General features: G+C 43.0%; 1 protein-coding gene across 1 annotated transcript; it reads left to right on the top strand.

Annotated features, from left to right (window-relative positions):
* Pgk1 (phosphoglycerate kinase 1) lies at positions 1 to 22,834 on the top strand. The gene is made up of 11 exons (XM_070040150.1): positions 1 to 186; positions 7,455 to 7,505; positions 9,446 to 9,601; positions 9,723 to 9,867; positions 13,631 to 13,734; positions 14,408 to 14,527; positions 16,291 to 16,405; positions 17,931 to 18,110; positions 21,265 to 21,442; positions 21,680 to 21,778; positions 22,375 to 22,834. Exons 1-11 carry the CDS (start codon positions 122 to 124, stop codon positions 22,413 to 22,415), a joined length of 1,254 nt encoding a protein of 417 aa, XP_069896251.1. The 5' UTR covers positions 1 to 121; the 3' UTR covers positions 22,416 to 22,834.
* Positions 22,835 to 27,056: the final 4,222 nt, after the last annotated feature.

The following is a 27,056-nucleotide window of genomic DNA, read 5'->3' as shown; positions in this document are numbered from 1 at the left end:
GGTGGAGAGTGCACGTTCCTTGCCCGCGCTGTGCTCGGCATTCTGCACGCGTCCTCACTGCACGGCGGCTGCAGTATCCACTTCAGTTCTCGGCGTGTGTTGCCCTCGCAGTATTGCCAAAATGTCTCTTTCTAACAAGCTGACTCTGGACAAACTGGACGTGAAGGGGAAACGGGTCGTGATGAGGTAATTCTATTTGTCTCCCCGCGCGCCCTCGGGACTCAACCACAAGCTCTGTGGCCCCACCGATTTACTTTCCCTTCTGCCCATAGTTGCTTTTGCCTTTCAGATTGATTATGGGGATCCTAGCCTTGCAGGGCGAGGCTACGATTGGGCTTCAAGATTCCCAAGCGTTTTTCTCTAAGCTCGGTTAGCGTCTTTTGGTAGTGGACGCTGCTGAAAGCACAGATTGCTAGGACCTGTTTCGCACTCTTTCCTATTGCAGAAATGTAGTTAAATCGCTCCAGCTCCGGATCGGCGAGGTGGGATCTAATGCTGATTCTGCAGATCTCTAGGCCCAAAGGAAGGGACCTTGAAAGGTCATTTGGTAATTTCCCTTCCCCCACCCTCCCTCCCTAGACCATCACACATAAACGAGAAATCGCCCACATTTCTAAGGTCCCTATACAAAACGATATCTTTCTCAGGGGAAGTCTTTCTCAGGAGTGGAAGCCTCTAAACAATGGGGAGTTAGAGGAGAGATCTACCGGATGAGGCTCTGTACATCTTATGTAACAAGCCGGCTCTACCTACCCTGCTTGTGGCTTTGGACTCTGGGCCACGAGGTTTGCATCACGATTGTGACACATGCCCGGTAATGGTTGAGCAGGGTGTGGCTTCTCTTACTTGCAGTCCCTGCAGCCTCATCCCCCCCCCCCCACGTGTGGCTAGAGAAGCTGATATTAAAAGTCACAAAGGCATCCCATACTCCTGTGGGGTGGCTGACCCTTGCTCTTTCCAAGTGGATCCCTAGTTATTTCCAAGATTGGCTTCTCCCTTATCTAGGATGGTATATGGAATTTCTACACTTAGCCTTTTTGAAATGTGTAATATATTTTATGTGTATAAATACACACAAAGTGAAGGATGGTGAGTAACTACCCTCCCGTTTAAACTCCATAGGATACAAGGATGAATTTTAATTTTTTTTAAGTGTCCGTACTGGGGCTTGAACTCAGGGCCTGGGCACTGTCCCTGAGCTTCCCCCCCTTCTCTCAAGGCTAACGTTCTATTTGAGCCACAGCTCCACTTCTGGCTTTTTGGTGGTTAAATGGACATAAAATTGTCATGAACTTTACTGCCCAGGCTGACTTCGAACCATGATCTTCAGATTTAAACCTCCCGAGTAACTAGGATAATAGGTATCAGTCCACCCCCACGTGGCTAAGGATGGTAGTTATGAATGGCTTTGGGCAATCTTGACCAATTATTTTGAAAGTGGTTGATTGTTGGACCCAGTGTGTGGTGTGATCTAGCTCCTTCCCCCTTTTGAGACATGGTAATGTAGACACAATATGAATCCCAGTTAGATAAGTTCCTTCTGGCTCTCATACCATGATAAAGGGAAAGATAACTGAAAAACGGGACACGTGGTTGCTTTAAATTGGAAATTATGTCCTTTATGAACTGTGCTCAGAGCTGACCTTTCAAGTGGTGCTGGTCAGATTCCTATAATTGCACACTAGAGCTGTAGCTCTTTCGTGCAGGGAAACTACCTTGGGGAATTAACTGTACTTGGTTGGGATGGGGCTGGAGGAAGAGTATATCTTTTTCTCCCTCGGGATACCTAGTAAAGTTTCATTTAGCACAGATTAACCTTGAGGCTTACTCCTGTTTTCTTGATGGAATGTGACCTTCTCTAAGGTTATTTTTTAATTTTTAATTTTTTTTTTGGTTCCAGTCGTGGGGCCTAAACTCTGGGCCTGGGCGCTGTCTCTCAGCTCTTCAGCTCAAGGCTAGTGCTCTACCACTTGAGCCACAGTACCACTTCTGGCTTTTTTCTTTTTGCTTATGTGGGGCTGAGGAATCGAACCCAGGGTCTCATGCATGCAAGGCAAGCGCTCTACCACTGAGCCACCTTCCCAGCCCCCTCTGTAAGGTTATTGAACTAGCAACTTTGTGGGCAAAATTTGGGTCTCTGACAACCAATCAGTTCCTCCATATACTTGGCCATGAAGACTAAGGACAGGTTGAAATAGACTTTTTCTCTGTTGAAGGTTATAATCAATAGTTCTTCAGTGTAATCTCCATTTTCCATCTGTAATAAATTGTAGTTATTTAAACTGAGGGCAAGAAGTTATTTGGTTCCCTAATTATTAATGTACCTCCCTTCAACAGAGAGCTCCATTGTAGAGTTACTCTTTTAGAGGAACCCAGGCAGCTCAATTGCTTTTTGTTTCAGGGCCTTTATGTGGTGGTGGTTGTTGGCAGTGTTTTAGCAATGGGGCCTCCTGAACAGGAGCTGTTTTGCTTGCCACCTCTGCCCGGTAAAAGGACACTCTAATATTTATTCATTTGTCTGGTTCTCTGGTTTAAATTACGAAGGGAGATTGCTTTGTTGGAATTTTAGTCAGAAACCTGGGAATGGAGCAGCTGGGTGCCAGTGGCTTATTTCTGTAATCCTAGTTACTCTGGAGGCTGAGAGATGAGGACTCTTATCTCCAAACAACCATCAAAACGCTCAAAGTGGAGTTGGTGGCTCAAGTGGTAGAGCACCAGCCTTGATGAAAAAGCATTTAAGCCCTAGGACTGGCACAATACATTTGTACTCGTGTGTGTGCACACACACAGAGTTACCAGGTTACACTTCAGGATTCTAGGACTCCACTTGAGTTTATGAACCTTTTGAGTAAATTTCCATAGGTTGCCAGACATCCTTAGCTTGCTTATAAACTACTCCCTTTTTTCTCGTTCCCTCCTGCTTTTTTTTTTTTTTTAATTTTTTTTGGGGGTCCGGTAATGGGGCCTGAACTCTGGGCCCGGGTGCTGTCCCTTAGCTCTTCAGCTCAAGGCCAGCGCTCTACCACTTGAGCCACTGCGCCACCTCCCGCTTTTCTTTTTGCTTATGTGGTGCTGAGGAATCGAACCCAGGGTCTCATGCATGCAAGGCAAGCGCTCTACCACTGAGCCACCTTCCCAGCCCCTGCTTTTTTTTTTTTTTAAGCCTTACTGGTTTTCTCTGACTTGTAACCTTGTTAAGCAACAGTCTTGATGTGGTGGAAAGAAACAGAAAAAAAAGATAACAGTTCCAGCCTAAGGCAGGGAAGCAGTGGAACTAGGCCTGAAGTCCTAAGATTTCAAGTACTGAAAACTTGGTATTTCAACTAAATTATTTTTGGTGCCAGCCCTGGGGCTTGAATTCAGGGCCTGGGCACTGTCCTTTAGCTTTTTCACTCAAGGATGGCACACTACCACTTGAGCTTCACTTCAGGCTTTTTGGTGGTTAATTGGAGATAAGAATCTGACTTTCTTGCCTGAGCTGGCTTTGAACTATGATCATCTGATCTCAGCCTCCTGAGTAGCTGGGATAATAGGCATGACTCACTGGTGCCTGGCTTCTAAATCTGTTTTAAAAAGTTTCATTTGAAAATAGCAAGGTGCTAGTAGTTCACACCCTGAGGCAGAAATCTGGAGGATTGTGGTTTGAGGCTATTCCAGGCAGAAAAGAATTGATGAGTCTGTCTCCAAAATAATAAGCAAAAAGTAGGTGTGAGTTAAGTGGTAGAGGTCCAGCCTAGCAATCTCAAAGCCCTGAGTTCAAACTCCAGCACCCTCCAACCTCTCAATAAAGATCAATTCATAGAACCTTGCCAAGATTATATAGAAAAGTCTTGAGTTTCCCACAATGGATCCATCTTACATAATTATCATACATCAAAAGTAGGAATTTGAGGGCTGGGAAGGTGGCTCAGTGGTAGAGCGCTTGCCTTGCATGCATGAGGCCCTGGGTTCGATTCCTTAGCACCACATAAGCAAAAAGAAAAAAGCCAGAAGTGGCCCTGGGGCTTAAGTGGTAGTGCGCTAGCCTTGAGCTGAAGAGATGAGGGATAGCGCCCAGGCCCAGAGTTCAGGCCTCATGACCCAACCCCCCCCCCCAAAAAAAAAAAGTAGGAATTTGACACTGATGTAGTATCCATAGCTATTGCCATTTTATTACATGTGTAATATTGTATAGCCTCAACTACCTCAATTGAAATACAGAAAGAGCTCCTTGAGAGCCAGACATGGGGGAAGGATTGAAGTTGGAGGCCAGCCTAGGTATAAAACTTGGTGACATTTTATATCAAAGAATAACTCCTGCATGGTGGTACACTTGTGCAATCCCACTTACACAGGAGATGTATGTATAGGGATCATTTGAGGCTACCCTGGGTAAAAAGCATGAGATCATATCCGAAAAATAAGGAAAAAGGGTTGGAGACATGTCTCAAGTGGTGCAGTTCCCACCTAGCAAGCGAGAGGACCTGAGTTCAGTTTCCATTTGCATCAAAACAGAATGGTTTCTGTACCACCAAGACACCCCCCATCCCATTTCTACCTCTTGATAATTTCTAAAGTTTTGTCATTTCGCACTTATTATGTAACCCTTAGAGATTGAGGGCTTTTTGTTTTGGTAGTGCAAGAGATTGAACCCAGGGCCTCACTCTTGAGGCAAGTACTCTCCCGTTGGGCTACCTTCCACCCTTCAGTTTGACTTTGTGCTCTGAGCATTTATCCAAGATCTATTCAGGTTGTGACCTGAATCAATAGTACATTCCTTTGTGTTGCTGAGTAATTTTCCATGGTCTGAATGTGTCATAGTTGAATCATTCATCCACTGAAGGGCATTTGGGGTTATTACAGAATATACTCCTCTTACCATTTTGTACAAGTTTTGGCATGGATGGAGGGTGTAACATTTTCTTGGGATACTGACATAAATGGACATAAAATGGGGCAACTAGAAAGCATAATGGGCAAGAGCAGTTCCTATGTTGGGAGTCCTCAGAGGGTAAGCTCAAAGTAGACTTGGAGATATGGTAAGGAGTGGTTTTCCACAGGGCACGGGCAGTTTGCATCAGTAAGCAGGTACCATGACAACAACTAGGTGACAGATTTCTACCCAAAGCCATGCCTAGGGCTAGGGAGCAGTGGTGCAGGGGGGTGACAGGTGCTCACCCTTCTGCCACTAGCCATTTTCACCTGAGCCTTGCTGGGAGGCTACATGGGGGAAAATAACTCTTGGTAATGGGATATGTGATCTTTGGTATGCACTTTAACTCTGGCAGGGGTAGGTTCAAGATTATTTAAAGAAGATGCTTAGAATCAGGATCAAATGGCCTGAAACCAAGTCGAGTGCCTGCCTTCCTTTCCTCCTTCTCGTCCTGCCTTCTTCCTTCACTGGTGCCTGTGTTTGAACTCAGGAACTTGTACTTGTCTGAATGAGGCTCTGCCACTAGTCACAGCTTTTTTTGCTGGTGATTTTGGAGATGGAATCTTGCCAAAACTTCAGCCCACACTGGCCTGAGACCTTGCTCCTCCAGATCTCAGCCTCCTGGGTAGCTAGAATTACAGATGTAAGTCACTGGTTTGGAAGCAACATACCTTTCATTTTGAAGACTTTTTTTTTTGTTGTTGTTGGTCCTGGGGCCTGAACTCTGGGCCTGGGCGCTGTCCCTCATCTCTTCAGATCAAGGTTAGCGCTCTCCCACTTGAGCCACAGTGCCACTTCTGGCTTTTTCTGCTTATGTGGTGTTGAGAAATCGAACTCAGGGCCTCATGCATGCAAGGCAAGCACTCTACCACTGAGCTACCTTCCCAGCCCCTTGAAGACTTTTTAAAATGTTTGACGGTAGAATTATTTCTCTTAGTTCACCTTTAGGAAGGCTACTCAGATTGGAGGTCAGGCCTAGGGTGTATAGATTAGCAGTCATCTTAGGTTTGTAGTATTTTATAATCATTGCCAGCTCTCACTCTGCTAGAGAGAGGAAAGGGTAGTGACAGCAGAGTTTGGAAATGAATATCAAGGAAATTTTTGTCATCTTCTTGACTAGGTCATACTTTCCTGTAACGGTGAGTTGGCACTAGATTTTAGTAATGGTTGATGTTTCCAATCTCAATTACAATGTGAAGCATTAACATATAATCATTAGCACACTTTATGGCTCTTTTAAACACTACAAATAGCTACCTTAATTTCTCTAAATAACTACAAGGTAGATATTAGCATCCTCATTCTACAGATGAGAAAAAATTCATTTAAATATGATCTTGGGTTGTGTGTGATGGTACATGCCTGTAATGTTTTGGAGGCTGAGGCAGGAAGTTTGTGAGTTTGAGGCTAGTTTGGGTTATAGAGTGAGACACTGTCTCAAAATAAAGATCTTGGCAGGCAAAACTTAAACATCAAAAAAATGGGCTACCACACAAATTGTTGAGTAGTTTCTTAACAATGATAAAGCAGTAATCTGAGGTAAGAAGGGGAATTCTGCCTGCTGTACATTATCAGTTTGTGACATTTTGCTCACTTCCTTTCTGATTGCCTGTTTATCAGGTGGGCAGGGCCTCACTCTTACCCTCTCCTTCTTGCTTTCTGAAAGAGGCTGCCTTCTTTATATTGTGTGCATACTACTTGACAGGTAACATGTAAGCTTGATACTTGGGCTCAGGGTTTCCACCTAACCTTAACCCCAGGCATTTTCCAAAGAGCCTGAAGATTCTCTTGTTTTACTTTCCTTTTTTTTTTTTTTTTTTTTGGTCCAGTCGTGGGCCTGAACTCTGGGCCTGGGCGCTGTCCCTCAGCTCTTCAGCTCAAGGCTAGCACTCTACCACTTGAGCCCCAGTGCCACTTCCGGCTTTTTTCTTTGTGCTTATGTGGTGCTGAGGAATCGAACCCAGGGCCTCAGGCATGCAAGGCAAGCGCTCTACCATTGAGCCACCTTCCCAGCCCTTGATTTACTTTTCTAACTAAATTTTCTCCCCCTTTTGAGTAATGTTAATTTCCTAAGGATTCAGAAATAGTCTCTAGAATCAGAATGCCAGTACATTCCTTATTATTTCCTTGCTGCCTTGGACTACTACTCAGATAACTAATCAGGCCAGAATGAAAAAAAGTTGTTTAGGTGGAATTGGCATTGACTTCCCAGGTCTTCAGGGCTAGTTCTTGTGGAGAAGTTTCTAAAGTATGAGATACATTCCTAAAAGGGCACAAATAATGTGACTAGTTAACCGCAAAATGAGCATATATTTGTACTATCAGGTCCAGAAGAAATGGGACATTGCCAAAGTCCCAGTTCCTGCATCTACCCTTTTTCTCCATGGCTAACTTTGATCTTGACTTCTAATGCCACTGATTATTTTTAAGGTGAGATTTGGGTTTTAGTTTCCTTAACTGAGTAGATAAAAGTACTTCTAACCTTTGAGGGAACAGTAAGGTAATTGCTTATAACTGAATCTGAAACTTCGTTTCTTTTTAGGGTGGATTTCAATGTTCCTATGAAGAACAACCAGATAACAAACAACCAGAGGTAAGGTTCTTACAAAATCTGGACTGAAGCAATTTTCCTTTCATATTATAGAACTGCAGCAACATAAACCACATGATTGTTGACTTCCTTCCAACCCACAATCTGCTCTTTAATTGTAGGCATTTAAACATTCTAAATCAATGAGAAAATATAAATTAAAAAATAGCCTCCTAGCTGGGCCTAATGGGTGCTGTATGCCTGTAATCCCAGCATTTGGGAGTCTGAGGGAGGAGATGGCAAGTATGAAGCTAGCCTGGGCTTACATAGTGAGACCCTGTGTCAAAATGGCAGTGAAAACATTGTCTTGCCAGGCAGCAGTGTCTAATGCCTGTAATTCTAGCTATTCAGGAGGATGAGATAGTGAGGATGGAGATTTATTTAGTTTTGGTTGTGGGGCTCATTAAGAGAATCAGCTCATATTGGGCACCAGTGCCTCTTGCCTATAGCCTAAGGTCTAGAGGATCACAATTCAAGGCCAGTCCTGGCAGAAAAATTCACTGGATTCCATCTCCAAAAAGAAGAAAAGAGCTGGGATAGACGCATGGCTCAGGTGGTAGAACACCAGCCTAGGAAGCACGAGGGCCTGAGTTCAAACCAGCAAAAAAAAAAAAAAGGCCAAAAATACAGCTCCCAGGTTTTAAAGAAATAGCTATATTTAGTTAATTCATATTAATGGGATTGTGTGGTATCTCTATACATGTGTACAGCATTCATTGATCACAGAAGAGAATATGCCTGATACAGTGTGGTGCTTATTTCACTTAACATAGTATCCTCTGGTTCCATGTGTTAAGCTGAAAATAAGAGGATTTTATTCTTTGGGACTCAGCAATACTATATTGTATATGTATACCACATTTACTTCAGCCATTCATCTGTTGATGGGTAGGCACTGAGGCAGATTCACTATCTTGACTACGGTGTATACACCTCAGTACGGTGTATATGCCTCAGTAAACCTGGATGAGCCAGGTATCACTTGTCTGCTTATTATATTTCCTTTGGAGACATGCCCTAGGGAGCTGGTCATGTATATATCTTCTGTCTAGCAATTCCCCAATTTTCCAACTTCTGGAGAGAAGCAGGTGTTCAACCTCCATTACCTTGATGTACAGATGATTAATTATTTTTTGTTGATCCTGAGGCTTAAACTCAAGGGACTGGGCGCTGTCCCTGAGCCTCTTTGTTCTCAACGCTAGCACTCCTATCACTTGAGCCACAGCACCACTTCTGGCTTTTTCTGAGTAATTTATCGGAGATAAGAGTCTCACAAACTTTTCTGCCTGGGCTGGCTTCAGACTGTGATCCTCAGATCTCAGCCTCCTGAGTAGCTAGGATTTACAGGCATGAGCACCAGCACCCGGCTTGTACACATAATTTAGACTGAGTATGGTAGCCTGTTGAGCCAGAGAACTGAGGATACATTTTAAAAGCCAGGTTGTTCCATGCCAGCCAGGTCTTAGCAGTCCAAGCACATCGTTCCATAGCGAGGAGCTTTTCGGGGGCTGGGAAGGTGGCTCAGCAGTAGAGTGCTTGCCTTACATGCATGAGGCCCTCAGCACCATGTACACAGAAAAGGCCGGAAGTGGTGCTGTGGCTCAAGTGGTAGAGCACTAGCCTTGAACTGAAGAGTACAGGGACAGCACCCAGGCCCAGAGTTCAAGCCCTATGGCCAACCAACAAAAAAATTAAAAGAGAGGAGCTTTTGGTTTGCTGTGCTAACTCTTCATCATAAGGGACAAATCCATCGTCACACTGTACTATGCTAGGTAGAGGGCATGGTGTCATGCGTCCACCTTAGAATGATGACAGATTGGATGGAATTTGGAGAAGAACATGGGCTTTTCAATTTTATGGAGTCATGAGTAAAATACTTTCCCCTTTCCCCCATCCCAGTCCTAGGAATAACTGTTTCATCTACTTTCTTTTTGTGGTTGCAGGATCAAGGCTGCTGTCCCAAGCATCAAATTCTGCTTGGACAATGGAGCCAAGTCAGTTGTCCTTATGAGCCACCTGGGCCGGCCTGATGGTGTCCCCATGCCAGACAAGTACTCCTTAGAGCCAGTTGCTGTCGAACTCAAGTCCCTGCTGGGCAAGTAAGTGGTTGGCTCTGGTGCTGATGAATGTTGTAGGTGTAGGGGCGAGGTAGTCAGGCTGTTACTGGTCTTGACTGTTCCTGGCAGATGGCTCACATCTCTTCATCTCTCGCTTTCCCAGGGATGTTCTGTTCTTGAAGGACTGTGTGGGCCCAGAAGTAGAGAAAGCCTGTGCCAGCCCAGCAGCAGGGTCTGTCATCCTGCTGGAGAACCTCCGCTTTCATGTAGAGGAAGAAGGGAAGGGAAAAGATGCTTCTGGGAACAAGGTAAGTAGCCATGGTGCTTTTCACTTGATTTTTGTTGTTGTTGTTGGTTATGGGGCTTGAACTCAGGGCCTGGGTTCTGTCCCCTGAGCTTTTTTGTTCAAGGTTAGCACTCTACCACTTGGAGCCACAGCTCTACTTCTGGATTTCTGGTGGTTCATTGGAGATAAGAGTTTCATGTACTTTTCCCTATCTGGGCTGGCTTTGAAATGCAGTCCTCAGATCTTAGCCTCCTCAGTAGCTAGGATTATAGGTGTGAGCCAGCAGCACCTGGCTTGACCTGTATTTGTGAGAGACTGCTTGCACGGTAGAGGAGGAGACTCATGCTTACTTTATCCTTTACACACCTTTTTCCTGAAGTAATAAACATGTAAGAATGCACATATGAGAGCTTGATGAATTATGCCAGTTAACATTTGTGTAACCAGGCTGGATTAAGGAGTAGAATGTTGCCAGCACTAATTATGTTGATCACGCTTACCTTTCAAATACCTTTGAACTGTATGTGAACACTGTTGGAGTTAGGAGTATTCCATGAACGAGTGTCATAATGAATAGGACTTTAGACTTCAGATATTTTCTTCATAAATATAAAACATTTCTTGAAATTTCCTTTCAGATGAGGATGTAGGTGTCTTTATCATTTCATAAACTAAGTGCCATAAAGGAAAACAAACAGCCTGGCACTGGTGGCTCACAACTCTAATGCTAGTTACTCAGGAGACTGAGATCTGAGGATTGCAGTTCTAAGCCAGTCGGGGCAGAAAACTCCATGAAACTCTTTATCTCAAGTTTCAGATAGGAAGTCTTGGCTAACATTGGTTCTTTTTGCCTGGGCTTCATAGCATAACTCAGTCCATTAGCTCAGCAAACTTTCTCTGCAGGGCTGGGTGGTAAATACTTGAGGCTTTGTGAGTAATCATCTAGTCCCTAGCAACTACTTCTGGCCTCTGGGATCTTTTCAGCTCTGCTATTGTCATGCAAAAGTAAGGCAGCCATTAAACACAATGACAAAACAGGGTACTATGACTTGAAAACCAGAATTCAACTATTTAGTGATCAGTGGGCCCTCTAAGCATGATTTTGAATTTGTTGGCTAGAGGGGAAGCTGAAAGGCCACTCTTTTGGTCTTCAGAGATGAGAATAAGATGCTCTGAGGTTAGAATCTTAGTCCCCTTTTTTTTTTTTTTTGTCGGTCGTGGGGCTTGAACTCTGGGCCTGGGCGCTGTCCCTCAGCTCTTCAGCTCAAGGTGAGCGCTCTACCACTTGAGCTACAGCGCCACTTCCGGTTTTCTGGTGGTTTATTGGAGATAGGAGTCTCATGGTTTCTCCTGCCCGGGCTGGCTTTGAACCGGGATCCTCAGATCTCAGCCTCCTGAGTAGCTAGGATTACAGGCGTGAGCCACCAGCGCCCGGCTCTCTTAGTCCCCTTTTGACTTCTGACATTTCTTAAGGTCATGTGGAGTGCCTGTCTCATGCAGTTTCTTTTCTTAGCAGCACAGATCCTGATCTTGCCTTTGGCATGATACTACTATAGTACTAGGAGTCAAATGCTGACCTAAAATTTGGTGCCCTTTTAAACTGAAACCCAAGATGCACCAAGTTGATGGCTTAGAAATGGAATGTTTTATTCAGAAAATGATGAATTGGTTATACCAGTCTCTTTCATCATCTCATTTAGTGTCTCAATACAGAAACAAAGTGAGGACGTGAGCATTTATTTTATTCAGTATGACACATTGATCTTCTAGTATAAACAATGTGTTCTCATTACTGGTAGATTAAAAGTGAGACCTGAGTTCTGATTAGTTTCTTTGACACCATTTTCATGAACTTCCATGTATGCTGTTTTCCTTAAGAATTCTTAGAGTAGTGATCCTGCAGTTTTGGTAGATAGGGAAATTTCAAAGAAAGAGCAACTGCTCAAAAATTTCTATCCTGCAGAGATTGGGGTGGCTTCACAGTCCTTATTTAGCATCTGTACTTTTGATTTTTTGGGTCATTAGTGGACAACCTTGTTCTTTGTGGTAGCTTCCTTTGCCTTCTTAAAAAATAGGGAAGTGGAACTATGGCTCAAGTGGTAGGGTGCCAGCCTTGAGCAAGAAAGCTAAGAAACAGTACCCAGGCCCTGAGTTAAAGCCCCAGTACCAGCACAAAAAAATAGGACAGGATTGCACAGTGGACATGTGCTCTGTTGTGTGTACCAGGTCTCCCTTTGCAGATTTGCTGTCTCTGTATCTTTGCTTAGTTGCTTGCTAGAGACTTTGCTCTTCCTGCCATCCTGCTTTGGTACTCCTTTGGGGGATCCTAAAGGGCTGATAACTCAAATCCCAATATTTCATTCTCCTTGCACCTCTATCTTTGTAGGAATATATTCCTTGTTTTTCTTGGATGCATTTCCATCCAGGCTTCTGTTTCTTTGCTGCCACCGGAAGAATTTTATTCTTACGGCTGAAGCATTATTTCATGATATCTACATACACACATATATCACAAAACAGGTTTTTTTTTGTCAGTTGGGGGGCTTGAATTCAGGGCCTGAGTGCTGTCCCTGACTTTTTTTTGCTCAAGTCTAGTGCTCTACCATAGCACCCCTTCTGGCTTTTTTTTTTTTTTTTCTTTTTGCCAATCCTGGGGCTTTAAGTTAGGGCCTAGGCACTATCCCTGAGATTTTTTTTTTGTTTGTTTTTGCTCAGAGCTACCATTCTATCACTTGAGCCACAACACCCTTCTGGCTTTTTCTTTTCTTTTTTTTTTTTTTTGGTCAGTTGTGGGGCTTGAGCTCTGGGCTTGGGCACTGTCCCTGTGCTCTTCAGCTCAAGGCAGGCACTCTACCGCTTGAGCCACAGTGCCACTTCCAGTTTTTCTAGTGGTTTATTAGAGATAAGAGTCTCATGGACTTTCCTGCCTGGGCTGGCTTTGAACCGTGATCCTCAGATCTCAGCCCTCCTGAGTAGCTAAGATTACAGGCATGAGCCACTGGTGCCTGGCTCCCTTCTGGCTTTTTCTGTTTATGTGGTACTGAAAAATCTAATCGAGGGCTTCATTCATCCTAGGCAAGCACTTTATCACTAAGCCACATTCCTAGCCCTTAATAACTTTTGGTTGGTTGTGGGGCTTGATCTCAGGGCCTGGCCAATGTCCTTGAGCTCTTTCTTTCAAAGCTAGTGCTCTACCATCTTGAGCCACAGCACTATTTCCAAATACCCTCCTTTTTAGCCACTATAAAATAAATGTTTTTGAGGTGTCTTTCTGTTGTGATGTTTGAACCTTCCCTTTTCCAGCCCAGCATGGCCTTGTTTCTTTTATGAGGAATATGTGTGTGGCCACTTTCACTTTGTGGATAGGCTTTTAGTAGCCAGCAGCTTGAGTTATGTGACATGCTAATCTTCACAAGGAGAATAAGTCTAAGTGTGAAATTCAGTCAGGATAATAGGAACGGTGGCTTACAGGATGGGATGTGACTAGCTTTCATATCATTGAGGTTTACAATTTTAAGGGAAGATGAGAGAGAACAGAACCATGCAGAAATAACCAAAATAAAAAAACCCTTGAATATTTTGGGAGAAATAATAGTCTGTTACTTGTGCTGAAAGATGGTATTCTACCAACTCAAGGTCTTGAGATAGTTCAGAGGACTTTGATGGCCTGCAATGGTTTAATAGTTTTTGTTTTTTTTTACAGTTGTTTTTTTTTGGGGGGGCAAGAACATTTCCTATGTTGGTTTCTATTCTTTTTTTATTCTATTCTATTTTTCCATTTGCAGATTAAAGCTGAGCCAGCCAAAATAGAAGCTTTCCGAGCTTCACTTTCCAAACTAGGAGATGTCTATGTCAATGATGCTTTCGGCACTGCACATCGAGCGCACAGGTATCAAGAGCCTTGTGACACACTTAGCTGACAGCAATCTTCTTGTTCAGTTGATCAGCTCAATGTTTGGCTTGCTTTTTGGAGATTTTACTATTCTGTGTCCTTTTAGCTTTGATAGAAGCTAATTGGGAATTATCATTGGTGGTTCTGGCTGTATTCCTGATCCAGAGAGGAAATAGTTTTTTTTTTTTTAAAAAAGGTTGTAGACTTTAGGAAGAAGTTTCTTTTTTTTTTTGTATAAATTTCTTCCTGTGGGAATGTTATAAGAATCTTAAGATTGCTTTCTCTCTCTTTTTTGTCATTATGGGGCTTGAACTCAGGGCTTTGAACCAAAATCCTCAGATCTCAGCCTCAGTAGATAGAATTATAGGCATGGGACAGTGGTGCCCAGCTTCTTAAACTCTTGAACTAGCTGATTGCTCAGCTCTTGGCTTACTGAAGACTACTAATTGGATATTTTGAATTCTGCTTAAGTGGTTGCCTTTTACTCTTTCTCCTTAACCTTGCATTTTTAGTTAAAAGCCTTATACCTCAGTGGGTTTTTAAAATGGGAGTTTAAGGATGAAAAGCTAGTCTTCTGGTATCTTAGAATTAAAAGCATTTCAGTGCTGAAGAGAGAGATTTCTTTTATGACTAGATTTTGAATGTCTTTGATTTTTTTTTTTCCCCCTAGCTCCATGGTGGGAGTCAATCTGCCACAGAAGGCTGGTGGATTTTTGATGAAGAAAGAGCTGAACTACTTTGCCAAGGCCTTGGAAAGCCCAGAGCGACCCTTTCTGGCCATCTTGGGCGGGTATGGAGAATGACACTTGGATAATGCTTTTAAGTAGTGCTTGCCTGGTACTAGGTCATACATTCTTTGGGTGGTTAATTGTCAAATAGATATCCACAGTCATTGTGGATAATTGAGGGGAATTTAATGATCTATAGAGGTAAGGGCAGGGTTTAGGACTATGCAGTAATCTGGGGCTAGCAGTAGCCATCACCATTCCTAGGCCTGAAAGGACATAAGGAGAAATTTAGAGAGGCTGTTGAGAGTTCCTCTGGTGGAATTAAGTGTCTTTGATCAAGACACAGAGAGAGAGAGAGACAATCACCTGGCAGGAAGGGGCATGGGGGCTTGGGAAAAAACACTATGATTGCCCTTCAGTCTCTTGCTGCTGTGCCCTGTCCAATCACCAATTGGCTGAAACCTAGTTAGATGCCAGAGGGCAAGGAAGCCACTTGATGTGGTTCATGCAGGTCAACCGTGGTTAGCTGGCACTGATAGGGGCCTACTTTACATAGTAAGATTAGGTGATATTGGTATAATTTAATAGTATAAATAGTATAATTTAAGTTTGTGGGGGTGATATGGAGGTGTTTTTTTTGCCACCTAGTGTAGTCCCCTACCCAGATATCAACAATTTCTGGGAAAGTAATTATATTTTATTTTTAGAAATCTTTATTATAGAAATTTGTACAAAATTGAATTCTAAGAGTATAAGAAGTCCCTAGATGCCTACCTTATTGATTGTCTTATTTCCCTCTCCTAGAAGATGTGTTCCAAAAGATTTAGGATCCTTTGTTTTGGCCACTGATGTTTCTCAAAGACCTAGAACAGTGGCATGGCACAGAGTATAGGTGCCTGGTAAGGGTATTGAATTGGGTAGCTCAACAGAAAGATGCCAAAAAGCAAATGTCCAGCACTGCACCTGAAATATGATTTCAATTAGGAAAATCTATTTTTGTTTATCATATATTTGTATGTTGTTCCAGTGTGTATTTAGTGTATAATCTTAACCTTGTTCTCAGAACAGTTGTCATCAGGCTCAAGAATCACAAAATTAGCCATCTTGCTTAGACACAATTGGAAATCTGAAAGCCATGAATTTTTTGGGGGGAAGAGGGTACAAAGTTGACCTATTTGGACCCTATACTTTGTTTAGATAAAAAGTTTGCAAAGTAGACCTATTTGGACCCTATACTTTGTTTAGGTAAAAGCTTGATTTCTCTTGTGTGCTGGGAATAAAACCTTACATGTGCTAAGCAAGTGCTCTAGCATTGGCTGTACCTGTAGCCTAAGACTAGGTTTTTTTGTTTTTCTTTTTTTCTTCCTTTTTTTGGTGGGGGAGTTGCAGTGTTGGTTTTGAACTAAGAGCCTAGGCACTGTCCCTGAGTCTTTTTGCTCAAGGCTATCATCTACCACTTGGGCCGCAGCTGCACTTCCATCTTTTTTTTGTGGGGGGGCAGATAATTGGAGTCTCCCAGACTTTCCTGCCTGGGCTGGCTTTGAACCACCATCCTCAGATTTCAGCCTCCTGAGTAGCTAGGATTATAGGTATGAGCCACCAGCGCTGGAATAAGACTAGGTTTTCTAAGCCCTTCTTAGTCCTGGGCGCTACCTTTAACAAATTTTTTCAAAATGGATTTGGACTTTGAGGTGGGCAACATATAGGGCAAAGTTATGCAGAATGTTGTCATTTGAGCTATTTTCCCTGCCTTAATATATACTCAGGCTATATGTGTATTTTCACTTCCCTTATTGATAATTCTTGCTTTCCCTTTCCCTTCTAGAGCTAAAGTTGCAGACAAGATCCAGCTGATCAATAATATGTTGGACAAAGTCAATGAGATGATTATTGGTGGAGGAATGGCTTTTACCTTCCTCAAGGTGCTCAACAACATGGAGGTAGGAAACCAAACTCAAGTGATGTGAAATAGCTCTCCACGAAATAGCAGGCTATGTACATTTAAAAAGAAAACCAGTTTCTTGGGACTGGGAAGGTAGCTTAGTGGTAGAGTGCTTGCCTTGCATGCATGAGGCCCTGGGTTCGATTCCTCAGCACCACATAAGCAGAAAAAGCCAGAAGTGGCGCTGTGGCTCAAGTGGTAGAGTGCTAGCCTGGAGCTTAAGAGCTGAGAGACAGCACCCAGGCCCTCAGTTCAGGCCACATGACCAGCAAAAAAAAAAAAACAAAAACCAGTTTCTTTTGAGCCCAGGGATTTGTGCTTGCCAGGCAAGTGGTCTATCACTTACACAACCCTGGGCTATGAAAGTTTTTTCACATGAACCTAAAAACACTTATTTTGGGAAGTTGCTTTTGTCTTTGCATTATTCCTATTACTGTCTTCTATCTGGTGTGTGTGTGTGTGTGTGTGTGTGTGTGTGTGTGTGTGTGTGTGTGTGTGTGTGTGTGTGTGTGTGTGTGTGTGTGTGTGTGTGTGTGTGTGTGTGTGTGTGTGTGTGTGTTACTAGGGCTTTGAACTCAGGGCAAGGGATGTTGTCCCTTTTTGTGCGCGTGCGTGCGTGTGTGCGTGTGTGCATGCACTTACTAGGGCTTTGAACTCAGGGCAAGGGATGTTGTCCCTTAGCTTTTTCACTCAATGGAGCCACACCTCCATTTTCTGGCTTTTTGGTGGTTAATTGGAGAGTCTCATGGCTTTTCTTTTTTTTATTTATTTTTTATTTTTTGTGAACACACTGTACAGAGGGCTCATGGCTTTTCTTGCCCAGGCTGGCTTTGACTGCCATCCTCAGATCTTAACCTCTTGAGTACCTAGGATTACAGGCGTGAGTCACTGGTTCTTTTTTTTTTTTTTTTTTTGTCCATTCGTGGGGCCTGAACTCTGGGCCTGGGCGCTGTCCCTCAGCTCTTCAGCTCAAGGCTAGTGCCCTACCACTTCAGCCACAGCGCCACTTCCAGCGTTTTTTCTTTTTGCTTACATAGTGCTAAGGAATCAAACTCAGGGCCTCATTCATGCAAGGCAAGTGCTCTACCACTGAGCCACCTTCCCAGCCCATGGGTCTGGTTCTTACCTACTTTTGAGTCAACCATGCTTTTATTTTTTAATTTTTATTTATTATTATCTTTAAGTAGTTGTACAAAGAAGTTCCCATTCCACAAAACAGTATATGAATACAAGGTGTCTGACAACATTATCATCCATTGCTCCTAACCCATCCCTTCTCTCACTTTTTTTTAAAAATTAGCATTAGGTGATTACATAAATTTCACATATTTGACAGTATTGTGGAATAGTGATACTTAAAATCACAAACACATCTTGAGCTTCACAAGGCAAATTGTCATTACCATGGTCTATAAAGTTTGTGAATTTTATGAGCTTTGACAATACAAATTATTTCTGCCACATCGCAACCATGTTTTTAGTATAATGAAGCTGACCTTCCTCCTCTTGTCCTTCCTATGTAGATTGGTACTTCTCTGTTTGATGAGGAGGGGGCCAAGATTGTCAAAGATCTTATGGCGAAAGCTGAGAAAAATGGTGTAAAGATTACCTTGCCTGTTGACTTTGTCACTGCTGACAAGTTTGATGAAAATGCCAAGACTGGCCAAGCCACTGTGGCTTCTGGAATACCTGCTGGCTGGATGGTAAGTTGCTTGATGGTTATGGTATGGGTGTAAAAAAGTATTGACATTCATTCATGTAACTGACAGACTTAAAAGAATCTTTTATTGCCATGCTCTGGCTCATGCCTATAATCCTAGCTACTCAGGAGGCTGAGATGTGAGGATCATGGTTCAAAGCCAGCCAGACAGGAAACTCCGTGAAACTCTTACTCCAATAAACCACTCAGAAAACCAGAATTGGCGCTGTGGCTCAAGCAGTAGAGTGCTTGCCTTGAGCTGAAGAGCTCAGGGACAGCACCCAGGCCCAGAGTTCAAACTCCACAACTGACAAAAAAAATCTTTTATTGTTAATATAAAGGTAATGTACAGAAGGGTTACAGTTACTTTGGACAATGTCACCCCTTCACTTGCTTCCAGTTTTTCCCTCCCATCCCAACCCACAAGTAGAGTTCACTTTCAACAGTGTGCAGGAAGTACCATTGCTGCATTTCTTCACCCTTTGTCCCTCCATTTCTGTGCTTCCCCTTAACCCTTCCAAAGGGTTGAACAAGACAAAAAAAGAAAATGAGAACAGCAACAAAGAAAAAACATCTTGTTTCAATTTCCTGGAGTTAATTTCTATAAATATGATTTTATATGATTGGATATACATAGGGATTATGCCTTTGTTCCTCTCATAATTATCTTCCTTTGGTCTCACTGTATATGAATGCCTAGAGTCTGCAATAGACATTTTTTATGTGTTCTTGGTGACTCAACCCAGGTCTTTCCACATGCTTGGAAGGGTTTTTTTTTGTCCGGTTGTGGGGCCTGAACTCTGGGCCTGGGCGCTGTCCCTCAGCTCTTCAGCTCAAGGCCAGCACTCTACCACTTGAGCCACAGCACCACTTCCGGCTTTTTTTTCTTTTTGCTTATGTGGTGCTGAGGGATCGAACCCAGGGCCTCTGGCATGCAAGGCAAGCGCTCTACCACTGAGCCACCTTCCCAGCCCCTGGAAGGGCTTTTGTACTGAGCTACACCCTTAGCCCACCAGAAAACTTTGTATGTAATACGCACTGTAGAAGCTAGCGGTTAAGAGAGGATGCCCAATGTTGCAGTGAACCATTTTCTGTGGGAGAACCCATGGGGGGAAAACAGTGATAGCTGATTGTCACCTGTAATGTGGGGACAAAGCATTTTTTGTCTTCATCTGCTTAATGTTTATTACCTGTGCTGCAGACAGTGCTGTAGACTTCCATGATTTGGGGCTACTCTAGATTATGTCCAAGCCCACTTTGTTCTATGAAAACATTAAGTATACTAATTACAAACAATGAAAATATGAGTTTATTAAGGATTAATATATGAAGGAAGGCATTAGGATCACAGTTCAAAGCCAGCCTGGACAGTTTGCAAGATCTTATGTCTGCCAATAAAAGCTGAGTATGCTGGTACATATAAGTAATCACAGCTATGTTGACTGCATAAATAGATCACAGAACAAGTTGACCCAGACATTAACATAAGATGGGGTTGTGGATGTGGCTAAATTGGTTATACGAAGGCTTCTCCTAAGTTCAGTTTCAGTACTGCCAAGGAAAAGTCTAAAACCTAATATAGTTGTGTGTAGGGCAGAGGGGTCAGGGCCTTGTGTTCTCTCTTAGCTTTTTGGTTGAAGACTACCCCTTTTTCATTTAAGCCACATCTACTTCTGTGTGTGTGTGTGTGTGTGTGTGTGTGTGTGTGTATGTGTGTGTGTGTGTGTTTTCCCTGATTTGGTTAATTTTTTGTTTTTTGGTGTAAGTCCTGGGCTTGAACTCAGGGCCTGGTGCCATCCCTGAGCTTTTTTGCTCAAGGCTGGTGATCTACCACTTGAGCCACACTTCTGGCTATTTAGTTGTTTAGTGGAGGTCTCATGGACTTTCCCACCCAGGCTGGCTTCAAAGTATGATCCTCAGACCTCAGCCTCCTGAATACCTAGGATTTTGAGCCCTGCTTACTTAATGTTTTTTTAAAGAAAGAATTTTGCTGTATAGGCTCAGTTGGCCTGGAGCTCACAATCCTCTTGACTCCCTTAAAATTGCTGGTATTATAGGCACATACCACTATGCCCAGCCTTGATATTATTTTAATGTGGCTCAAACAGAGCCCAGCAATATCATTTTGGACGTTTTTTAAAAATGTAAGCTCTCTCTGAAACTGCTAAATCAGAATCTCTAGGAAGGCGTGTTGTCCTGGTGATTCTGATATGTGCCATGTTTGTGAAGATTGATCTGAGTTCAATGTTCAGTCTCAACACTAAAGACATCTTAGATTTTTTTTTTTGGTAGAAAGCTGTAAGGATATTTTAAGTATCCCTGGCCAGTAGGTGTCAGTAGTGTGTCCCATTGTCACCACTAATGTTTCCAGACATTGCCACAGGTCCCTTGTGGCTGTGTAGAATTTACCCAAGTTGAGAACCACTCGTCTGGTTCTTGACTACCATTGATACAGTGAATTAAGAATGCCTGTGAAGGGCTGGGAAGGTGGCTCAGTGGTAGAGTGCTTGCCTTGCATGCATGAGGCCCTGGGTTTCATTCCTCAGCACCACATAAGCAGAAAAAGCTGCAAGTGGCGCTGTGGCTCAAGTGGTAGAGTGTTAGCCTTGACCTAAAGAGCTGAGGGACAGCACCCAGGCCCAGGGTTCAGGCCCCACGATTAACACCCCCCCCCCCAAAAAAAAAGAATGCCTGTGAAATAATGGAGGGTGCTTTTTCTTTTTTCTTTCTCTGAACTTGATCTTCCAGAAAATAGACCTTCTGAGATAAGAGGTGCGAACAGGTTATATTTGTCAATCGTGAGCTTGGACAGGGCCTGGTTGCTATCTCTGAGCTCTCTTGCTCAAGGCTAGCACTCTACCACTTTGAACCACAGCTGCACTTGTGGTTTTAGGTGGTTAGTTGGAGATAAAGCATCTCATGACCTTTCCTACTTAGGCAGACTTTGATTTTCTGTCCTCAGATCTCAATTTCCTGACTAGCTAGGATTATAGGCATGAGCCACCAGTGCCTGGGTTAGATCAATGATTTAAAAGACTGAAGGGTACCTTTGGTTCCAGAGGAAATACTGATTAGCCTTCCATTCTGGTCCTTGGTAGGGGCTGTATTCTAAGTAACTTTCTAGGTGATTGATTTTCTCTTTTAATTCTATTCCCCAGGGCTTGGACTGTGGTCCTGAGAGTAGCAAGAAGTACGCGGAGGCTGTTGGTCGGGCTAAGCAGATTGTATGGAATGGACCTGTGGGGGTATTTGAATGGGAAGCTTTTGCCCGGGGAACCAAAGCTCTCATGGATGAGGTGGTAAAAGCCACCTCTCGGGGCTGCATCACCATCATAGGTAAGGAAGGAGTCCTGTACAAAGCTCATTACTGTGGCCTGACAATTTGTATCAGGGGAAGATAGAAGAGAGATGGAGATGGCTAACTTCCTGGGTGTCTTGGCTCTGTAAATCATGATGTTCAGTTCATGGAGGATGCCTTTGAGTTGGGTTGAGGAACATGCTTGCTTTCCAGTTCTGGTCCCAGTACTGTTTCTTATCTCTCCTTTTCCTTCATATTCGGTTTTCATTCCACAGGTGGTGGAGATACTGCCACATGCTGTGCCAAATGGAACACAGAGGATAAAGTCAGCCATGTGAGCACTGGGGGTGGTGCCAGTTTAGAGCTACTGGAAGGTAAGGTTCTTCCCTGGTTTGGGGTTTATTTGGAAGCAGGGGTGAGGACTATACACTGACAAGTAGGTAGAATGGAATGGAGAGTTAATTTTTTGTTTTGTTTTGCTGGTCCTGTGGCCTGAGTGCTGTCCCTGAGCTTCTTTTGCTCATCGCTAGTGCCCCACCATTTGAGCCACAGTTCCACTTTATGGCTTTTTTGGTAATGTATTGGAGGTAGGAATTTCAGAGACTTTCCTGTTGGGGCTGGCTTCAATCTGTGATCTTCAGATCTCTGCCTCTAGTATCTAGGATTATAGGCATCAGCCACCAGCACTTGGCTTGGACAATTAGTATTAATAGGTGTGTCATGTATTAGCAATGCAAATGGAAGAACTTCAAATAAAGCTCCTGCATCCATTTGACATGGGGAGGGGCAGAGGGACTTGCCCTCAAATATGTCATGTTCTAATTGACCTGGGACCCAAAAGTGCCTGTTTCCCATGTTGCAGATGTATTTCCTAAAGAAGACCAGACATACTATTGGGAAGAGAGCAGGGGGCAGGTGTGGCTTGGTGGATCCTGTAGTTAATGCTATGTATATGTTCTCTCAACAACAGGTAAAGTCCTTCCTGGCGTGGATGCTCTCAGCAGTGTTTAGTTACTTTCCTGCCTCTTGGTTCCTGTGCACAGCTCCTCAGTCAACTTAGTGTTTGCAGCAACTCCATTTGGCGTTTGCTTAAATCTTTCCTTAACATCAAGATTCTGCTAGTGGTCAAGAGATGCAGCCCCAGGAACAGATGCACAGCTTTGCAGCTCCTCTTGCACCTGGGATTTGCCAACATTCTTCCAGATCCCACTTCAATGTCTCAGTGACTAAACCATTGTGCATTCTAGAATGTATTGATATTTTGCTCTTAAAAAGAAAGTGAGCTGTATTACCTTAGTGTGTTTTGATGTAGCTTATTTTGATTAGCTTTGTCACTGTTCCCTACTTAGCACTGAATCAGTAAGATGAAATTCCACCTGTAGGGAGAAATTGATCATCTATTAAAGAAATAATAAAAATGTCCACTGCAACTGATTTTTTTCCCCCTCGTCATAACTGTGTTAGGAAGGATGAGAACAGAATCTTGAGGAAAGGATCAAGTAGCCATTTTCTGAATGGGGCAGCAGCAGTGGGTAAGGTGGGAGGATTAGATAAATGCATATTCCTTATTTAAGGCCTACTTTGTGATAGACAATGCGCTTATCAAGGGTTATAATAAAAAGTGAGCTCATTTCTTTCCTAATTTCTATTCTCCAGGGTGACCATTGCCTTTTGGAATTTACTTACCTCCTTTAAAACAAAATGCTGAGCCGGGCGCTGGTGGCTCACGCCTGTAATCCTAGCTACTCAGGAGGCTGAGATCTGAGGATCACGGTTCAAAGCCAGCCCGGGCAGGAGAGACCGTGAGACTCCTATCTCCAATAAACCACCAGAAAACCGGAAGTGGCGCTGTAGCTCAAGTGGTAGAGCGCTCGCCTTGAGCTGAAGAGCTGAGGGACAGCGCCCAGGCCCAGAGTTCAAGCCCCACGACCGACAAAAAAAAAAAAAACAAAATGCTGATAGCGTCTTGATTTTTTTTTTTTAATGCCAAATGGAAGTTTTTTTCTTTTTTTTTTTAATCGGTCATGGGGATTTATAACTCAGGGCCTGGATGCTCTCCCCCAGCTTTTATCACTCAAGCCTACTGCTCTACCACTTTGAGCCACAGCACCAATTCTGGTTTTCTGGTGGTGGTGGTGAATTGGAGATGTGTCAAGGAATTTCCTTCCCTGGCAGGCCTTGAACTGTGATGCTCAGCTCTCAGCCTCCTGAGTAGCTAGGATTACAGGCAGAGCCATGGGTGCCCAGCTATATAATGGAAGATTTAACTCTTGGATATACCCTCTTCTCTCCCCCCCCCCCCCCCACAATAATCCTTCAGTTTTCTAGTAGTTTTGCCATATATAACTACAAATATTCACAACTGAGGAAGTATGGTATATCTGTGATTTTTATTTTTGGAGTTCTTCAAAATTGTTCTCATTTTATCACTTGATTCATTCATGAATCTGCCAGCAGTATAAATGTGGCATTATATTCAAACATCATATAGTTCATTTTTACTGGAGTCCTGTGCTGCCATTTATTTGTTCTGGCTGCCCTGTAACTTTGCTGTACAGTTTCTTGTTCTGGCATTTTCCTATTTCCTAATAACCATGGAGATTCTTGGGTCCTAGATCCTTTACTGTCTTCTTTATTTTTTGTGGAAGACTCCACTAGCTTCCTAAGAATAGCCTAGAATAGACAAATATCTTTGCTACCTTCTGTCTGAAATGGCTTTATTCAACTCTTATACTGCTATTTTAGCTCTGTCATGTTTATATCTGTAGGGGATTGGTTCTGGGAAGCCCCTTAACATACCAGACCATACAAGGGTCATATACTTCGCCCCTTACTTACAATGTAGTATTTGTAACCCATGTGTAGGCTCTCATATATTTAAATCTCATTTTCTTAACATACCCAATATTAAATCACCTCTACAATGGAAATGTCCTGGAATAAGCTATTGTACTGTTCAGGGATTAATGATTAAAGAAAAGTATGCAAATGTCCAGTACAGATCCAAGTTTTTAATATTTTAACCCTTTTTTTTGAAAGTTGAAGGGCTGGAACTTGGGCCTCACTACTGTCCTTCAGTGTTTCAGCTCAAGGAGAGTACTCTACCACTTGAGCCACTGTGCCACTTCTGGTTTTCTGGTGGTTTCTTGGAGATGAGAGTTTTCTGTGGGGCTGGCTTTGAACTGTGATCAGATCTCAGCCTCTTGAGTAGGTAGGATTACAGGCATGAGATACCATCGCTGGCTGTTTTAATCCTTTTTTATTGAGCCCTGAGTATATATAGAATTTTATCCTGAATATCACTTTTTTGGACCTAAAGGCATTTTCACCATTGAGTCCAATGCTATTGGATCTAGTGCTATTCTTATTCTCTTATCCTTAGAATTTTCCCTTATGTTTTTTTTCTCATTTTAGTGGATTTTTGGGAGAAAGGAAAGGTAATCAGTATTTGAAAGACTTTGTTGTTGTTGTGAGTGTGTGCGTGTGTGTGTGTGTATGTGTGTTATGTATGAATGATCATTGGGGCTTGATCTCAGGCCTGCACAGCCTCCCTTAGCTTTTATCCTTGAGATTGGAGCTCTACCATTTGAGTCATAAGTGTGTACTTCTGGATTTTGGCTGGTTAAGTCACTTCTGCCCAAGTTAGCTTCCAACTGTGATCCTCAGATCTCAGCCCCCTGAGTAGCAAAAAATTGTGTGAGCTGTGGGTGTCCTGGGAAGGCCATATTTCACTAGAAAGTTCAATGCTGGACATTTTGTATTCAAGATGAAGCATTAGTTCTTTTAAGGCAGATTTAAAAAATAAAGTTACGTGTCAGTCATGGGGCTTGAACTCAGGGCCTGTGCACTGTAATGTAGTTTTTCACTCAAAGTTAGCACTCTACTACTTTGAGCCACAGCACCACTTCTGGTTTTCTGGTGGTTAAGTGCCAGTCATAGACTGGCAGGCTTTGATCTTTGATCTTCTGATCTCAGCATCTGGGGCAGTTAGGATTATAGGTGTGAGCCACTGGTGCCAGACTCTTTTAAGTTTTTGTTTTTTTTTAACCAAAGAGAGCCTTGTTTCCATTTCCTGGAGCTTACTGTACCTTTTAAAAGTACTCTCTACTAGACTTTTACACTCTTGTGATTTTTAACATGCGAATTGTTCATTGTTCAAAGAGGTTCCCTCTTTGTGTTCTACACCTGAATATACAGAATTTTAAGCATATTGACCCTCGCTTGCTTAATTTCTCCATCCTCACTGTATCTACAGCTTTCAGCGAGTTTTGTTGTCTTTAGCCAAAGATGAAATTTTATTTCATCTATCCATCCAAATATACTCTTCCAGCATCTTCCCACTTATTTAAGGTTTCTAAAAAGTGACTGGGAAATCCAGTCTGAAAAACTTGGCCAGCTGGTCACTGGTAGCTCACACCTGTTATCCTAGCCACTCAGGAGGCTGAGATTTTAGGATTGTGGTTTAAAGCCAGCCTGAGCAGAAAAGTCCGAGACTCTATATAATTAATAATAATAATAATAAAGCTGCCAGGTGCTTGTGGCTCACGCCTGTAATCCTAGCTACTCAGGAGACTGAGATCTGAGGATTGTGGTTCAAAGCCAGCCCAGGCAGGAAGGTCCGTGAAACTCTTATCTCTAATGAACCACCAGAAAACTGGAAGTGGCGCTGTAGCTTAAGTGGTAGAGCTCTGGCCTTGAGCTGAATCGCTGAGGGACAACACTCAGGCTGAGTTCAAGCCCCACAACCACCCCAAAAAAAAGCAGCTGTAAGTTGAGCTGTAGCTCAAGTGGTAGAGGGCTAGCCTTGAGCAATACTGTGGTGACAGTGTGTAGGCCTGGAGTTCAAGCCCCAGGACTGGCACAAAAAAAAACCCAACTTGGCAATTAGCTAAATATTTAAATACTATATGCATGAGGGAATTATGCCTGAAGGAATTAAAAACCTAGTCAAGGGCAATAGTTGGCAACAAATAACTTATTACACAAACTAGGATAGTGCAAGGCTAGGCCTTAATTTAATAGTTACCAACTCTAGCTCACTGGTTCCTTTTCACATCCCAAATTTTCCCATGGCACATAGGGGTTTGCATGAGATCAAAAAGGGGTCTACTGGTTCCCCTTCCCAGAGGCAAACCTTCCTAGGACTAGTTTTCAGTCTAGAGCTACTTAGTGCAAATGAAGAACATCCATGTATTTATGTATACTAAAAAGATATGCTTGCTGTTTTGATTACTACTTTCTATCCTACTTCTTGTACTTTACTTCTCTTTGGATCCCTGGAACATTAAGGTATACCTCGGTCCATCCTTCCTCCATGCTGGTTGTATTCGCTTATTTGTAGGAAATCATAAGTATTTGTTTCTTGCTTGTAAAGGGGAAGAACCTGAGAGACAGTGAGTGTCCTTACCTCATCCCAATATATTTTTAAAACCACCTAAAAGTCGGGAGAACAAGAGCTTCCTTAAGTAATCCTTAACGCTAGATTCAGCTGAAGTTAAAGGCTGTAAGACAAAGCAGTCCTTATTTGAAAGAACAAACCACACCCACTGGTTGACCTGTTAAGTGAATTAAGCTCAGATTTAGATATATGTACAAATTCCCATCTAGTGCAAAGCTTAAGACATTCTCATTCCTAGTGAAAGCCAACAATTA

The sequence above is a fragment of the Dipodomys merriami genome, unplaced genomic scaffold, assembly GCF_024711535.1.
Source record: "Dipodomys merriami isolate MVZ:Mamm:240054 unplaced genomic scaffold, mDipMer1.0.p SCAF_3, whole genome shotgun sequence".
NCBI lineage: Eukaryota > Metazoa > Chordata > Mammalia > Rodentia > Heteromyidae > Dipodomys > Dipodomys merriami.
This window is presented reverse-complemented; position numbering and strand designations above follow the sequence as displayed.

Excerpts from the sequence above, each read along its gene's own strand:
- Pgk1 (XM_070040150.1), top strand. The coding sequence starts at position 122 with ATGTCTCTTTCTAACAAGCTGACTCTGGACAAACTGGACGTGAAGGGG. Across the intron at positions 13,735-14,407 it reads ACTGCACATCGAGCGCACAG|CTCCATGGTGGGAGTCAATC; the intron begins GTATCAAGAGCC and ends TTTTCCCCCTAG. Across the intron at positions 21,779-22,374 it reads CAGTTTAGAGCTACTGGAAG|GTAAAGTCCTTCCTGGCGTG; the intron begins GTAAGGTTCTTC and ends TCTCAACAACAG.